Source organism: Raphanus sativus, unplaced genomic scaffold, assembly GCF_000801105.2.
Source record: "Raphanus sativus cultivar WK10039 unplaced genomic scaffold, ASM80110v3 Scaffold2480, whole genome shotgun sequence".
Lineage (NCBI taxonomy): Eukaryota > Viridiplantae > Streptophyta > Magnoliopsida > Brassicales > Brassicaceae > Raphanus > Raphanus sativus.
The window spans coordinates 1-15,326 of record NW_026617788.1 but is presented as its reverse complement, the minus strand read 5'-3'; the positions used below and the strand labels follow the sequence as shown (position 1 = coordinate 15,326).

Genomic DNA, 15,326 nt, shown 5'->3' with positions numbered 1-15,326 from the left:
TTATGAGGCCGAGACTGGTGATGACTCTGTGTCTGGGCATAGAGAAGAGCAGCCGCTTGTTGAAGATATTGCTAGCTCGGTTCAGAGGTCAGCCTCTGGTGAGTTTATGAGAAAGCGCGAAGGAGCGGGTGATTCGGAGTCTGTGTTGGACAAGGATGAGGCGCAGTCTAAGACTGGTTCCTCCAGTGCTGGGAAAGAAATTGTACAGGATTGTGAGATCTCAAAGGTGTCCGAAGGTTCTTGTAGCTTGAGTGCTGGATCAGGGGAGATGATAGGTAGGAACGGTGGTAATGGTGGAGAGAACGAGAGCCAGAATGCTGTCGAAGATGCACCTATCCATCAACATGGTGAAGATGCACCTATCCATAAGCATTGTGATGCTTATGAATCCTTCACGGAGAGTGGTATTGATTTGGCAACGCTGTGTAAGTTTGAGAAGGTGCCTACGAGGATGCGCTCTTCTCTGACTGCTAAAAACACCAAGCTGCATTTGAGTCAGAATATCAAGGAAACCTCTCGTAATCCTGGACTCCTAGAAGAAGATCAAGCATGTGAGACTCGAGGCCAATCATCTGGAAAAGCTGATAGTACTGGGGATGGAACTTTCAACGACCAAGTTGAAGATTTGCCTGTTGAGAACAGTAAATGTCCTAGGTCTAATTCTTTCCCCAATAGGGAAAACAAGGAGAAAGATTCAGAATTAGAATTGCCTAATATCCATAGATCATATTCGATGGGGAAAGGAGGCGAGAAGCGAGCTAATGAAGGCAGTAGTGACATGGAGGAGGGAGCAAAAAGACAGAAAAATTGGGTGTCTTTGCCAGTTTCTGAAGGCTTCAACGCATTCAAAGCAAGCGAAATCCAAAGCGACGAGGAAGAAGAAGAAAAGCCAATCTCATTCTACATGAGGCTGATCGACGTTGGTACTGGAAAAACAGACAACCGTGAAAGTCTGGCTAATAAAGGCAATGATAGTATACAGAGCGGAAAATCAGGACATGGGTATGCAGAAGAGCATCAGCTGTTTCCTGCTTCGTTTAAGATGTGCGACCTAAATCTAGGGGGAGCATCGAATGGGAATGATGGCAAAAGAGAACCTGGTCAAGCTGTTGGTTTTGATCTATCGATCAGCAGTTCTAGCAAGCCTATTGATTTCAGTACTAATACTAGGATGAGCAATGGTAAAGAGATAGAAGTGATTGATTTGGACAATGATGATTCCCCAGAAGTGGTCAAGTCAGGGAGAAAGTACTGCTAAGTCCCCTATCTACACCTCTATGTAGTCATCTTTGATTTTTGTCTTATGAGTTGTTGACTGACACGTGTAACAGGCAAGAAGCTGGTCCATATATGGGCATTGATGATGTTCCAGACTACAATGAAGGGCTGATGATGGTTGAGTATCTTGATTCATTTGGAAACATTCCTCCAATAAACCCGGGAGTTAGTACTACTGTGCCACAGAACAACGACATTGCTCTTCAAGACCAACGAGAGGTAGTACTCACTCTACTTGTCAAGTGTTTTAGTTGCATAGAAAGTGGTTTTTGGTGCTTAACTGTAAACGTCGCAGGGAGCTCTTGTAAATGAGCAAGCAGCAAATAATACAGACGACGATTCGATATTCATGTCGCTGGGAGAAATACCATTGAGTAAGGGCTCATCATTATGAGTGTTTCTTTCTCTTTTTGTGGTAGCCGTACTAAAGAGGTTGATTTATTAAATGTTGTGTGTGCTGCAGCATTCTTGCAAACTTGGGACCAACCTCCGGCTAGAGGCTACGAGAAGCCTTTCTGATTCGCTTTTTCTTTTTGTGTTACTAGTTATCATTATTATTATGATATACATGTCTGTGTACTTGAGTGTGTAGCCTTTGCATTTGTCCTAATCCGTCTCAAGATGTAAAAGATTAAGAACGACATTAGTGTGTGTGTTTATGGTTGTGGCCTCTTGTAGTTTCTCTGTTATTTGACGCATCTCCTTTGTTTAAGCCTTTTAGGTATAGTTGAATCTCCCAGACCACAACATACATGTAAATAATAATACCAAAAGCCTATATACTGGCATGAATGATATTTATATATGCAGGTAGGTAAATGATATTTTAACATGATGAGTAACTCGTGTGAAATGTGATCCAAACTTATGAGTCTTCTTTTCATGTTTATTTTTTCCCGCTCGAGTCTTACTTTGGGGTTCACATTACCTGACATAGTATGGATAACTTGAACAGTCCGAAGCAAGCTAATGAAACGCTGAACAGGTTAGAAGAAGTAGAAACAAAGGCTCCAAAGTCAAGAAACAGAGCTCAGGACCTGCAAAACGAGTGCATAGAAGAAACCACTGGAACCATCAACAAGAGAGCATGTAAGATCACCTTCATGTTTCCTTATACAGTTAGTGTTGCTTCTAACAGTAGGTTCGGTGTTCATGTCTCAATTATTATTACCGGAGTCTTCTCGTATTGACATACCCACATGACCCTTTTGGTTAAACTTTTTAAAAGTTCTTGTTAACATTTATGGTTATATAAATTTAAAAGATAAGTTTCGCTTCTTGATTTATTTGTTTGGAAGGAATGCTACTACTTTTCATTGTTAACACGCTAAGCCAAGACTAGAAAAGCCAAAAGAGCGGTTGCGGCAGAGACCACCAGCGTGATGTGATGAGGAGCGGCTGAAACGCGAGGTGGAGAAGAAGGGCAAACGAGTCCCTCTTTCGTTTCTCTGCACTCGGTGGCGAAAAGACCAGGTGGATATTTACCGTGAACGGTGATGTAGCTGAACATTATCCTGGCACAGTCAGTAGTCAAGTCGTTGATTTGATGCGCGTAAGGACATGCAAACTGTTTAAACGCCGCGCAACATTCTTTCGCTGGATACTTTGGACCTTTGCACTGTCTCGTCAGATCCGTGTAGTTCTTACTCTCAAAGTCCACTTCACATGCTGTCCCCCAACACAACACAATACAACACAAAACAAAACAACACACTTTCAGTTGGTTATTGTATACATACATCACAAAGATGTAGAAATACATCAGCATCACCAAATCTAACCAGCAGAGTCAGAGGATCAAGAAGCTTTTTTTACAATATACTTACGTTTCTTGACACTAAGTAGGTTCCTTCCACTAACCGAGGTCTGAGATTCAAACACACTATCTACAGAAAGCGATCAGAACAGATTATCATCTCCATCATCTCCAAAACAAATGGGGGAAAGAAAGAAAGAAAGAACACAAAAACGTACTCGTTATGGGACTTGAAGAGGAGCGAGTCACCAACAATGCCATCAGAAGGAAAAACAGTTTTGCCTCCATGAAACAGAAGCTTGAAAACTTAAAAGAAGAAGACATGAAGGAAAGGAGTTATGGTGAAACCAAACCAAGGGAGAGAACATATGAGATATTAATGTCTTCCCAATATAACTGTTTATAAAACGCCAAGATTAATTATATAACTTTAAATTTAAAGAGCTAAAACTATAAAAAGAAAAAAAAAACGTAACTTACTACACAAATATCTAATCATTTCAAAATTCTCCTCAATTTTGAGATGAAAATAATTTAAAATGAACTTTAAGTTGGCCTTGTATAGACTTATCTAAGATTATGTCTTTACTACTAGAGTAAGACCATAAACAAACGGATTATTTAATTGAGGAGGACTATAAATGTATAGATTTACAAAATAAGTAAAGCTATAGATTGTAAATGTGTAATCATGCACTGTTTTCTGGTCGAGTTTCACTAATTGTGCCCAGTTAAAAGTTTGAATAATGCAACTAAAAGGTGTGAATGTAAAATGTATGTTGATGTTGGATTCCACAGTGTTTGTTTTGTTGTCCATCTTGGAGTAAAAAACAAATAGTTAGCTCTGCTATTTATAATTTATCTAATGTGGTTGATACCATTGTTTAATAAAGAGATTTTAAAGATCAAAATGTGATGAGGAGAGAGCATTCGTTCATAGTTTGTGGATATGATTCAGAGGTTTCGTTATTCATTTATACTAACACATATTTCTCAGTCTAGATATAGATGTAATATATACGGTAAAATGTAAAAATAATGCTATTAATTGGAAAAACACACTGGTCAATACTCAATAGTCAAAGATTAGTGGTATCATTTCTTTGGTCAAAACTAATACCATTTCATGATTGTAAATTTAAAAATTCAGAAAGTCAAGGATAGAGAGTTAATCTTAAAATATTGATATTGATGACAAAGGAATAAGACGTTTTTTATAAAGATCTGCAGGTACGTGGAATCTATAGCGTTCTTCACGGCATTACAAATCAATTCTTCTTCTCAAACATCGAATCTTCTTTCTCCTGGTAAACAGAAAACAATAAACAACAAACAGATCTCTATAATCGTGTTCTTGATTTCGTGACAAACAAGAAACTAAAACAGGTTTGTTTTCTCTTCTTCCTTCGTCCTGATTCTTGTGACATCTATTGTCTGTTCATGAAACTTGTCTCTTATATGTTGTCTTTGTTTTAGATTTTTTTCACGTTATCTAATGAATTTCTAAGTAGATTTGATCTTATTATGTGCAATCAAGAAATTTATTAACCTGCCTTGTCTTGCAAGAAAACTAGATTTTGATATCGAAGCATAATAGATAGACATGGGAGGTGCGGTGACGAAATCTGGTGCTCAAGAATGGGTACCAGAGACAAAGCTAGAGGCCAAGATCAAAGAAGCCGTGCAACGCAGGGCATCGAAAGGCACCACAATGAAATCTTTCAACAGTATTATCCTCAAGTTCCCAAAGATCGACGAGGGTCTAAGAAACTGCAAAGCCATTTTCCAAGAGTTCGGTGAGTTTTGCATATATACGCAGCAGATTGTTTATAGTTGGTTTCCTCATGGTTGTCTTGGTTGAGTTGTTTTGTGGCAGATGAGGATTCGAACGGGTCCATAGATCACTCGGAGCTAAAGAACTGTTTCAGGAAGCTAGAGATCATGTTTGAAGAAGAAGAGATAAATGATTTGTTCCAGGCTTGTGATATCAACGAGGATAAGGAGATTGCGTTTACTGAGTTCATTGTGCTTCTCTGCCTTGTCTACCTTCTTAAGGACGACTCATCCACTCTCCAAAAGGTAACAACTTAAACCGCAAAAAAACTTATGTTTATCAATCTCCTCTCTGTGTTATACCATTTGAGAGTTTTTCTCACACGCTGAACAGAAATGGAGACTGGGAATGCCGAAGCTGGAGCCGACGTTTGAGACGCTAGTGGACACGTTCGTGTTCCTAGACGAGAACAAGGATGGACATGTGAGCCGCGAGGAGATGTTCATAGCCATTGATGAATCTGGAGAACGTTCCTCCGGGAGGATTGCAATGAAGAGATTTGGTCTTTAGTCCTCTCTAAATTAATCTCTCTCATTTTTCTTTCTTCATTGAAAGAAGAATATATCTGATTTTGATTCATTTGTTTTGAATGCAGAGGAAATGGACTGGGACAGAAATGGAATGGTGAACTTTAAAGAGTTCCTGTTCGCATTAACTCAGTGGGTTGGGATAGATGAGAATGAAGATGATGATGATGATGACGACGATAACAATGACAAGGCTTGATGAGTTTGCATAATGTAGTAGTAACAAACTTATACTAGTTGATGTGTTTATGTTTTAATGCAAACAGAATAATTCATTACCAAAACACAAACCATTATATGTTTTTACCCAAAAATTAAGCAACAAAGCTTATCACTAGTCTCCACTGAACCAAAAGAACAAAAGCAAAGCCAAAACTAAACCTCGGATAGAGACAGATACACAAAGATACAGACTCCTGTAGTTCTGTCATCTGAACTCTCTCCGGGACACATAAATAAACAGACACAGACTCATATATGAAGGGTACCGGTAGCAGCCAGGTAGGAGTAGGATGGGGATGGGGATGGAGATGGAACCTTCAAAAGCCTTCTTGTTTGAAGAAGGGAAGTGTGGTTACGTTGCAATATATAATTATACCTTTGTTGAAAAAGGGTGAGATGAGTTTTGTTTTGTTTAGTCCCTTGTCTTGGCTCTCTTCATGCCTCCGAGGCTATTATTGTAAGGAGAGACGGAACCAGACATTGGAGATGGAGAACCTTCTTCTCTAAGACTACCGTTGAGAAGCGCCAGTTCCCTTAGCTGTTGTTTCTTGTAGAAATCATGCGTCTCCTCCTGAAAAAAAAAACATTACAAAGTGTTGTTATAGAGAGACTGTGAATCTCTGGTAAGAGCTCTGAAGAACAAACCACTGGAGTAAGTAGATCGGCTAGGATTTCACGAGCTTGCATGAGACGTGCATCCACTATCTCAATGGGCAACTCTGCCTCCACTAAGATGTGGAGCTGTTCATTCAGGTGCTCATACCCTGGTTTCCCTCTCATCATTTCCTCCTGCAACAATATGCTAATGGAATTTAAGATACCGTTAAAAATATTAATTATCTTAAACAGACTAGAGAATGTAATCACCTTGACTGGGTCTTTAATGCTGCCTCTCCCCCTGATAAGAACACGGCATTCAGAGCTCGCTTCAACTCGTTTTAGGGAGTTTCCTCTAGGTCCCAAGAGACGGCCAACGAAATTGTACTGCATGCAGATTATCAAAAATGGAAGTTTACACATTGGCTTAAGATAGTTTCAGGATATCAGCAAATGGGAAATGGAAAGTACACATACGTTTGGATACTTGTCGACTGGAATATCCACCCTGATTGATCGTTTTACAATGAGACCGGACGAGTTACCAGGAGAGTTTAGCCAATTTGGTGCTGGAGATGATGAAAGAGATCTCTGCAAAATTAGATAAAAAAACCAATAACTTGTTAGAAGAAGCCATGTCAACCTCAAAAAGCATAAGTACATGATACATACATCCGGTTGCATCATCAAAACCACAATAACATTAAAATAGATCTTATCAAATGTTACAGAAAAAAGGGCAATGGTGTTGCATAGCAACCTGTGATTGCTTATATTCACAGAAAAAAAAATCATATAATTAAATCATGTTATAAGGCTACTGAAGGTAGTGGAGTCTATAGTTAGTGCGTTGACTTAAGATTACTAGGTTTACTAGAGAGTTAGCCAAAGCTACCTGTCATGACTAACTATGATTATTAAGAGTAAGTAAGCCAAATCAAGTCATGTCAGTACAACTCAAAGTCAACAGAAGCTTTGTGCTACAATAGTATGAATTAGATTGAAAAAGAGAGTTATGTTAATGGGTTAGTAAGAGTCATACTTCTGATGGAAACTGTGAAGGCCATCCGTTCATGTCAGCTCTTGAATTCTGAAATATCCCTCCAGAAGACAGAGGGCTAGGAGGGTGGTCAAACCTACTCTGACTTAAGGCATTCTCCAACAGCGTTCTTACACGCAATATTTCTGTTTCAAAAAAATTGTCAAATTTTGAAAAGAGTAAGACGCACCCAGTTAGAAATTAGTCCACATTATTCATCACCAAATATGATAGTTGGAATGGAGGAGAGATACTCTCTCAACTAAGTTAGTGGAATATTAACTCTCACACCATAGTTAAAAGAATGTAACAGAGAGCAAACAAGGGTAATCCAACTATGCTATCATCTCTGCGAAGGTCACACAAGTGATTAAATGGTTGGACTATGAGAAATAGATCACTATCAAACCATTTAGAATTCATAAAAAATAAAATAAAGTAACATTCTTAGTAAGTGATCTGTCTCTAAGAAGAACCACTGAGATGCTTATCAACTGTAAGAAAACTTGTAGCACATGAGCAGGAGACAGAGAAATTCTTGAAGACATAAATGAAGAAAGTAAAGAAAGCACAACATGTATCTCTTATATATAACAGAAGGGCTGACTGACCTTGGTTCATCAGACGGAAGAGATGTGGGAGCACAGGCAAGAAGGGAGTAAGCTTGTGGCGCTCTGCAAGTAATTCAGAAAGATACCTTGCCAAAACCCCAAGAAAATTAACCAGATCAGTATGTGCTCCTTGAGCACACCAAGCAAAAATACAAATGCCAAATCTTTCAGCAAATTAGAGAGAACTAAGTTAATCTTCCATCAGTAAAGATTCATGTATACAAGTCGACAAACGCAACCAACGATTCTATGAGATCCCATGGCATTGATAAAATCCATTTCCCAGTAGGTAACAGACAAATTAGGTTTTATGAATTCAGAAAGTTTCTTGTCAAGTTAAAAAGTATATTACTTTACCAAACCCCCAGTGAAGAATTCAAGTAGATTTGAGTTATAAAAAGAGCAACATAGATCTTGGTGCAAGCAACAAGAATAAATACAAAAACAAAAACAAAAAAAAAATCAGATTTGTAATGAAAAGTTAAAAGAGCTCACTGCTCAGGATCCAATAACAAAGATCAAGAAACAAGTCAACTGTAAGGAAAAAAAAAGTAGAGATTATTAAATTACTTTTCTTGCTCAACGAGGAAAGAAGAAGGTTGTGATCGGAGACCACCAGAGAAGTTTGGTGACTGAGGAGCCGACGGAGGCACGGAAAGAGGCGGCGGATACGTCATAAATCTCCCTCCTCCTCCACCATCCATACCGAGTGAAGTCATCATCATCATCAGGACGTCTTCTTATTACTCAGCTGCTTGTTACCGGGCTTTATAACAGTTAACAGCTATAGGAGGAGAGCTAGGAGGTGTTTGGTGGCGGCGGGATCAGAGGAGGATGAGAGAGGAAGTGAATCTCGGACACACACGTCGGTGGATGTTGTTTGTTTGTTTGGTTGGGTCTTTATAGCTGTGAAAATGATTTATATTTTCGTTTCATTTTTGCTTCTTTCTTTTACCTTTGATCTCTTTTTTTCTTACCGTTCTTGTCCGAGAATCTATTACTGTCTGGATGGATGGATCCAGCTGGATACCTCTTTAAATCATTGAGAGGCTACGGCTACCTACTTGACCCGGGCCCATATTTTCAGGCTTCTCGAATCAGTCACATGTATTATATAAGAAAACGTCAAAACACTGCCATTTTTAACACACCAACCAAAAAACATCATTTGGAAGTTTTGGATATTATTATAAGAAGGTTGTTTGACTGAAGCTTGACCTCTATGATTAATCATCTCCATAAACATCTTAGGTGGGTTCTCTAACTCGTTTCTCTCACTCAATAAGAAGAGGGAGTGAGAAAGAGAGATACAACAACTAATATTTGATTTTTGTGTGAGAGGAGAAAAGAGAGAGAGATAAAATGTGGGAAGAAGGAAAAATTTCTCAATTTTTTTCAAACCGCATGGGACAAATCATCATCATCATGTCTTGTGTCACAAGTAATAAACACATTGTAGTTTTCATACTTTAAAGGCCACCAAGATCTGCTTTTACCAGTTTTTTAAAGCGACACACACGGTCCCACTCATTACAAAGCTAACCCCTTTTTTTTTGCCTAAGACTCTCAGCTTTTCGCTTTTTACACACAGACAACAAATATCTTTCTCTGCATCAATTGATTAAACAGAATCAACTTTAACTGTATACAAAATGAACAAGAAAAGTTCACCTTTGATGCTGTAATCCTAGTGATACAAACTTGGCCATATCCAGATACTTCACCTTTTACTTTCCTCGGATGCTGCTGCTGTCATGTGCAGAACAATTTCTGAATATTCTCTGACCCTATTCATCTGTCGACCACTCTCAATAAACCTTAGCAAACAAACAAACAAGACAGTTGCTACAAACATGAAGTGAAAACATTATATACGTATCCTCCATTATGATCCAATGTTTTGACATAATCAATACCAACATCTTATTCACTATATCTAACACGATCTTGATCAAGCTCTTAAAGCGTCAAAGTTATCAAAACCACCAGAGAACAAAACCCAAAAGCAAATGGACTAAAAGAAAGAAACCGAATCTGAATCTATCTCCTTCTTCCACTGCAACACACCCTCAAACCTCAGCGAGAGTCTTAGCCACAATAGAAAGAGCATGTAACCCGCTCAGCAACTCCTCTTGCAACCAAGTCATACACCATCCTTTGTCTTCTTCACCAAGCTCTTACCTTTGAAAAGCATCCGAAACAACTCGCAGCACCACCACCACCTCTAACACCCGCATGTCCTGCGTGCTGATAAGAAACATCTTTAACTTCTAACAAAACAGAACTCAGCTCCTTCTCCAATCTTGTACGGATTGGAACAGCTTGAAGATGAAGGAATGACTAGTGTTCCAAACCAAACCACCAATTGATTCCAGTTTTACTGCCCAACTAAATTATGTAGCCCAGCACAAATTGAAATTTTGTGATCACTCGATCTTAATTGGGAATAAGATATCTAAAAATCATTTGAAAACAACAAACAAAACATTATATATATGCCCACCAGTAATCAACAGCATAGTAAAAAAAAAAAAAAGAGTGATAGCATCAGTTGGTTTCTTCCTTTTAACATCTCTTTAAGGATCATATTGTCTTTTCGAAAAAAAAACTCTATACACCAGATAGAAGTAAAGTTTTGTTCTTTCTCCCGCGAAAAGCTCATCTCCCAAAAACTCTTAGAACAGATGAAGTGAGAGCAGAACTTAGGAACCTCATGCCGGATGATCCTCCAGGGAAGTAGGATATACAGTAGTACACCAACGCAAGAACCTGTCCATTTACCAATAATGAGATTCAGTATAAACGTTCGGATTCTGCAAGCACAAGTTCTTAAATCTATGCAAGTATCTTTTTCTACAATCCAAATTGATGGGGGGTGGTGAAAGCAGGTAAGTAACCACCACCCTAGTTCTAGAGAGTCTAATGCTTGTTGCTCATAGTAAAATCTCAGTTTGAAAAACTTCAACTCAAGACTAGAAGAGAATATTTTAAAGGTTGGAATATGAAATGTAGTAGTACCTGCAAGACAGAGAAGACGACAGAGAGAATGTAGCTGTGAAGAACCATGGAGACGTATATAGTACCAATCATGGTGGCAATGAAACCTATGGTTAAAGGAAGCCTCTGGAGAAAGTAGACACACGGAATTATAAAGAGAGCAAGGGAACTGATTCTTAGCTCTAAGGCATGATGAGACAGACACTAAATGATAAACGTAGCATATACCTCCATGGATGACATGTGTGCGAGCTGGTTTTGTGGGCCACGAAGTGCGAAGAATGATCCGATGATAAATCCACATCCAAGGGTGAAACAGATGGCAAATTTCTGAGGCATGAGCACCATGACTGGAAGAAACATAGTGAAGGCAATGAAGATGAAGAAGACACCACTGGCGAGAAGCAAACCGAAATACATGAGGGCTTTCCCTGATGGCATACTGCTGGTTGCTGACGACAAGTTCCCCGGAATATCTCGAACTCCCTTCGAAACACTGTAGTCATTGAATACATGTAAAACTTGCAAGAGATCATCAAAAGAAGAAGCACTTTTATTGATAATATCTAGACAATTCCAAAAAAAACTGCTTATCCAAAGCTTAAGTATAGCATGTAGCAACAGACATAATGCAGCTAAATATCAGCTAGGGGTCTATGCATCAATCAAATACATTAAGCTAAAAGTTCCAAAGAGAAATGGAAAAATGATCTGAATGATGGCAGTCACAGACTCACAGCTACAACCAAATTGATCTGATGATGGCAGAGAGTGATGAACACACAACTGGATCCATGTACTCCCAGACAACATATTCATCAGAGCTATTCACTAACTAATAGTCCATTGGTAATGCAATTCTACAGATTCACTAACACACACACTTGTGACTACCACCAATATTATCAGATTCAGTCACGAAAGAGGTGAATCATACAACCTCCTCGAATTTGGGGGGAAAGAGACTTACACACTGAAGGTGCCAGAAACAGTGTCGTTGGCAGATCTAACGGCGGATTCGATGTCGAACCCAAAGCTTCCGCTACCGCCACCTTCCTCCACATCTCTCGCCGCTGCGTACGAGTTCCAATCCGCCAGCAGAGACGAACCCCCCGGTTTCTGCTGCTCCCCCTGCTGATCTCCGCTGCTACTTCCTCCGCCTATCGAAAACCATCCTTGTGACATTTTCTCCGGCGCTTTGCTACTAATTCGGTTTCAAAAGTTACGACAGAACCGGGAAGACCAGAACGCCGGCGATCGGAGATTTTCGCGAGCGTAAGGATCCGGTGGTAGAATAAGAGAATCAACCCGTCGATCAGTGTGGTGAATCGTTTCTTGCTAACGGTGTCGTTTCGTACGAGAGCAATAAATAGTCTTACAAATTAAGTTACTTATTCTCGTCTCCTCAGTCTTATAGGACAACAAACTAAATGTATGTATACATTTAAATCACCAAACTAAGCTTAGCAGAAAAAAAAAAGACAGCTTAATAGTTCCATTTAATTTGTGTTACAGATTTTTACGAATAGAAAATAACACAAAACACAGCCAAATCCTTCATTGCCATTGTCCCAATCTAAGAAGATCATAATATTTTCAAGAGCTGGACTTCAAAGACCAGAGGCTCATTTGCGTGCGATAGAAGGCTGCGTCTTGGTCCAAACTGCATCCATCCACACAGACATATCGTTTACATTAAGTTCATTTGTTCTTAGGGAGAGGAGTAAACGAAGAGTAGGATATGGGTGTACCTCCTCAGGGATTGGCTTCAGTGTCTCGTTTATGTACCCTACTGATGGAGGTATCAGTGCTCTACGCTTCCCTGCAAATAGTGTGATGATATATGTTGTTAGGATCAGAAGATTCATCCAAAGAACAGAATCTAGTTCTTAATGGTTGTTTCGTGCTTTTTACCTCCAGCTTTCATGCCCACCAATACTTCCTTCAAGCCCTCGATAACCTAATTTGCCAAGCAGAAATTTGTTAAAAACGGGCCATGGTCGGATTAGTATGTTACATGTAAAGCTGAGTGTAATATCAAAGTACCTCATTGCCGTCAAGAAAAAGTTTAACAGGAGCGGCTTCCCCACTGAATTGGTCCACCGTGCTGAATCAAGAATCGATAACCAGTTAGAAATCATCTGTGAGAGAGTGAGGCATCTGAAATCTCACCTATGAACGAAGTATCCATTTGCACGTCTACATACGTAGTTAAGTTCGACCAGGTCCCCTTCATGAGCTTCTCGTCCTTCCCCTTCAATAATCTCTGCAAAAAGAAATTTTGAAAAAAAAACTTTCATTACATTTAAAACTGTACTGTAAGAATATCCAATGACAAGTCTCCAGATGTTTCCAAGTAACCTTGAATCCTGACGCCACTTGGGAGCTTCAACGTCCTGGACACTTCAATCACCAAACCAAAAGGAAAAACCTAGGATGAGGAACTAACTCCGGGGGAAACAATCTTTCTTTGTACATGGCTCACCTCAAAGCATGATTAACCAAATTGAACACTAACAGTAAGCAAATTTATGGTGTAATTGAAAAGGGTTGAGATACCTTAGAGAAGGACCAGTTTTACCTGACAACTTCAGGTTCCTTCATCTCAGGAACTGGCGCAGCTAAACCAGGAAGATTCACAAGAGTCAAGACCGAACCCAACCCAGCTAGCTGCATAAACATCCTTCTGGGACGATGATGAACGGCCGATATAGAAAATAACCTACTACGGGAAACGCCGTTCCTAGAATTTCCCACGCTGCTAATGAAAGTTCAGTCTCCAGTTACATAACACACTCGAACCACCGAGGGGGCAAACGATAGAGGTGTATGTTGAGAAACCAACCTTAATCTCATGGATGATCCGACGAAAAACTGTGCAATCTCCATAGCCATTGTCGTCTTCTTCCTTTCCAGATTATGGATAAGAAGAAGAGGCGCCAAATTGTCCGCGTCATTAAGAAGAAGCACATAGAGTGAGGGACTGATTATATACGGTGCAATACACCATAAAACTTGTGGGCTTGTAGGACATGGAAGATTTAGACATAATAATCTAAAACAATGATATAAACTTTGCTTCTCCTTCACTACGCAGCTTCGCTTCCTTACAATTAGGAGAGAAACCTTAATTTCGTTTTCTCTGTTTCTTCAGACACCGAGACATTTGCCTTCCACACTGAGGTCAGTCAGTGAACATCACACGATTCAGTAGTATACATCCAGATGCCAGGACGAGAAAACATAAACCAAACCAAGAATAGATTAAAAATACAACTTTGTTTTCGTTTTTTTTCTTTTCCATTTTCACAGAAGAAACAACAAAATCTTGGAAACTGGAGTTCAGAGAGATTTAAAAAAAAACAAATAAACATGATACATGACTGAAAACAAACACACTTGCCAAACTGTTTGATCTGCTATGCTCTTCTCAGGTATCTTCCACCTGAGAATGAAACACAAAGCTCGGAAACGTAGTCGTGATATCCCTGCACGCAATAAAAGAGAGAGAGATCGGTTTTAATCACACGTGAGTTAGAGAAAATTGGGTAAGACTCGGGTTAGTCATTTTAGGAACTCACTTGAGATACTGAAGTGTCATGTTCTTCAGAAGCGAAGGATGCCTAAGAACAAGGATCCTCCACTCTTCCTTATCGATCCTCCCGTCATGCTTTGTGTCAGCTTCTTCAAATGTCTGCCACAGAAACAACTCAGATATCACTCTTTGCTTCATTTCTCAACTGCTTACATGAGTTGGAAACTAGTACAAAGGAACCAGAAAATAGTATCGAGTGTAAAATGCAAGGAAAGCACACCTTGTCGATTATACTCTCTATGACTTCGTCTGACAGGTTCATGCCTGACTCAGCAAGAGTAGCCACCACCATTTGCTTCACCTGGACAGTGATAAGAAAAATAGTGGTGGGAATGTTAAGGGCACATAAGATTTTTTACAGTTTGAATGAGGAGACTGAATAGATATGTACTGCTTTACCTCCTGCCTCTCGATGAAACCTTGCTGCTTAAGATCATATAGCTGAAACGAAACTGCAAAATGATATTCCAGGAAACGATTAATGTCAACCAAGTGAACATCAGATAATTTGCTGCACATAGTTTCTCGGATCAAGTTTTTCTGAGATCAGAGGCGTACAATCAATCTTGTCGTCTATAGGAGCATTTGGATGAAAGACGGAGAGAGCACGGGCAAACTCCTCAAACCCCAACATTCCATTATGCTTTGTGTCAAACAAATCAAACACCTATGATTGGGCATGTCAGCATATCTTTCTATAGAATCTTAGCAAAAAACAAACACTTTTTTGGTGAAGAAGAAAAAGAACATACCCGGTCTGCAAACAAGCTCTCTTTTTTATTGGTCTTGAACAAGGCTAGTTGAAACTCTTCCTGATACAACCATAAAACAGGGCACACAACTAAAAATAAGAAAGACGGTCCCAAAAGA

The 15,326-nt window shown here is 39.4% G+C and overlaps 7 protein-coding genes across 10 annotated transcripts; 2 read left to right on the top strand and 5 right to left on the bottom strand.

The window, feature by feature from the left end:
* On the top strand, positions 1-1,949 carry LOC108854402 (uncharacterized protein At4g26450; the record flags this gene model as incomplete). Its single annotated transcript, XM_057000266.1, is given in 4 exon segments — positions 1-1,248; positions 1,332-1,497; positions 1,574-1,652; positions 1,742-1,949. Coding segments are annotated over 4 exon segments (1,549 nt in total), but the record flags the coding sequence as incomplete, so codon positions are not given.
* A 156-nt stretch (positions 1,950-2,105) lies between these two features.
* LOC130505667 (GPI-anchored protein LORELEI-like) lies at positions 2,106-3,384 on the bottom strand. The gene is made up of 3 exons (XM_057000267.1): positions 3,253-3,384; positions 3,105-3,164; positions 2,106-2,946 (listed from the first exon to the last, which is right to left on the bottom strand). Exons 1-3 carry the CDS (start codon positions 3,356-3,358, stop codon positions 2,606-2,608), a joined length of 507 nt encoding a protein of 168 aa, XP_056856247.1. The 5' UTR covers positions 3,359-3,384; the 3' UTR covers positions 2,106-2,605.
* Positions 3,385-4,294: 910 nt separating this feature from the next.
* Positions 4,295-5,679, top strand: LOC130494336 (probable calcium-binding protein CML21). 3 transcript variants are annotated; one of them, XM_057000270.1, is made up of 5 exons: positions 4,295-4,420; positions 4,609-4,830; positions 4,911-5,113; positions 5,202-5,370; positions 5,464-5,679. In XM_057000270.1, exons 2-5 carry the CDS (start codon positions 4,638-4,640, stop codon positions 5,592-5,594), a joined length of 696 nt encoding a protein of 231 aa, XP_056856250.1. In that variant the 5' UTR covers positions 4,295-4,420; positions 4,609-4,637; the 3' UTR covers positions 5,595-5,679. The 3 variants fall into 3 exon arrangements, with proteins under 3 accessions (XP_056856250.1, XP_056856249.1, XP_056856248.1); XM_057000269.1 differs by having other exon boundaries at positions 4,304-4,420; positions 4,601-4,830; XM_057000268.1 differs by lacking the exon at positions 4,295-4,420 and having other exon boundaries at positions 4,453-4,830.
* On the bottom strand, positions 5,641-8,752 carry LOC108848773 (KH domain-containing protein At4g26480). The gene is made up of 7 exons (XM_018622208.2): positions 8,435-8,752; positions 7,865-7,950; positions 7,257-7,399; positions 6,692-6,805; positions 6,485-6,601; positions 6,263-6,406; positions 5,641-6,188 (listed from the first exon to the last, which is right to left on the bottom strand). Exons 1-7 carry the CDS (start codon positions 8,590-8,592, stop codon positions 6,030-6,032), a joined length of 921 nt encoding a protein of 306 aa, XP_018477710.1. The 5' UTR covers positions 8,593-8,752; the 3' UTR covers positions 5,641-6,029.
* A 1,583-nt stretch (positions 8,753-10,335) lies between these two features.
* On the bottom strand, positions 10,336-12,202 carry LOC108855033 (protein transport protein sft2-like). The gene is made up of 4 exons (XM_018628719.2): positions 11,832-12,202; positions 11,090-11,357; positions 10,883-10,987; positions 10,336-10,633 (listed from the first exon to the last, which is right to left on the bottom strand). The coding sequence occupies exons 1-4, from the start codon at positions 12,044-12,046 to the stop codon at positions 10,523-10,525; spliced, it is 699 nt and encodes a 232-aa protein (XP_018484221.1). The 5' UTR covers positions 12,047-12,202; the 3' UTR covers positions 10,336-10,522.
* Positions 12,203-12,222: 20 nt separating this feature from the next.
* On the bottom strand, positions 12,223-13,859 carry LOC130494335 (peptidyl-prolyl cis-trans isomerase FKBP16-1, chloroplastic-like). Of its 2 annotated transcripts, none has more exons than XM_018628725.2 (8): positions 13,707-13,859; positions 13,443-13,619; positions 13,223-13,257; positions 13,034-13,127; positions 12,908-12,968; positions 12,776-12,821; positions 12,613-12,683; positions 12,223-12,524 (listed from the first exon to the last, which is right to left on the bottom strand). In XM_018628725.2, exons 1-8 carry the CDS (start codon positions 13,754-13,756, stop codon positions 12,447-12,449), a joined length of 612 nt encoding a protein of 203 aa, XP_018484227.1. In that variant the 5' UTR covers positions 13,757-13,859; the 3' UTR covers positions 12,223-12,446. The 2 variants fall into 2 exon arrangements, with proteins under 2 accessions (XP_018484227.1, XP_056856252.1); XM_057000272.1 differs by having other exon boundaries at positions 13,443-13,622; positions 13,707-13,771.
* Positions 13,860-14,105: 246 nt separating this feature from the next.
* On the bottom strand, positions 14,106-15,268 carry LOC130505668 (calcineurin B-like protein 3; the record flags this gene model as incomplete). Its single annotated transcript, XM_057000271.1, is given in 6 exon segments — positions 14,106-14,349; positions 14,443-14,555; positions 14,677-14,757; positions 14,856-14,908; positions 15,015-15,123; positions 15,209-15,268. Coding segments are annotated over 6 exon segments (474 nt in total), but the record flags the coding sequence as incomplete, so codon positions are not given.
* Between the last annotated feature and the right edge of the window lie 58 nt (positions 15,269-15,326).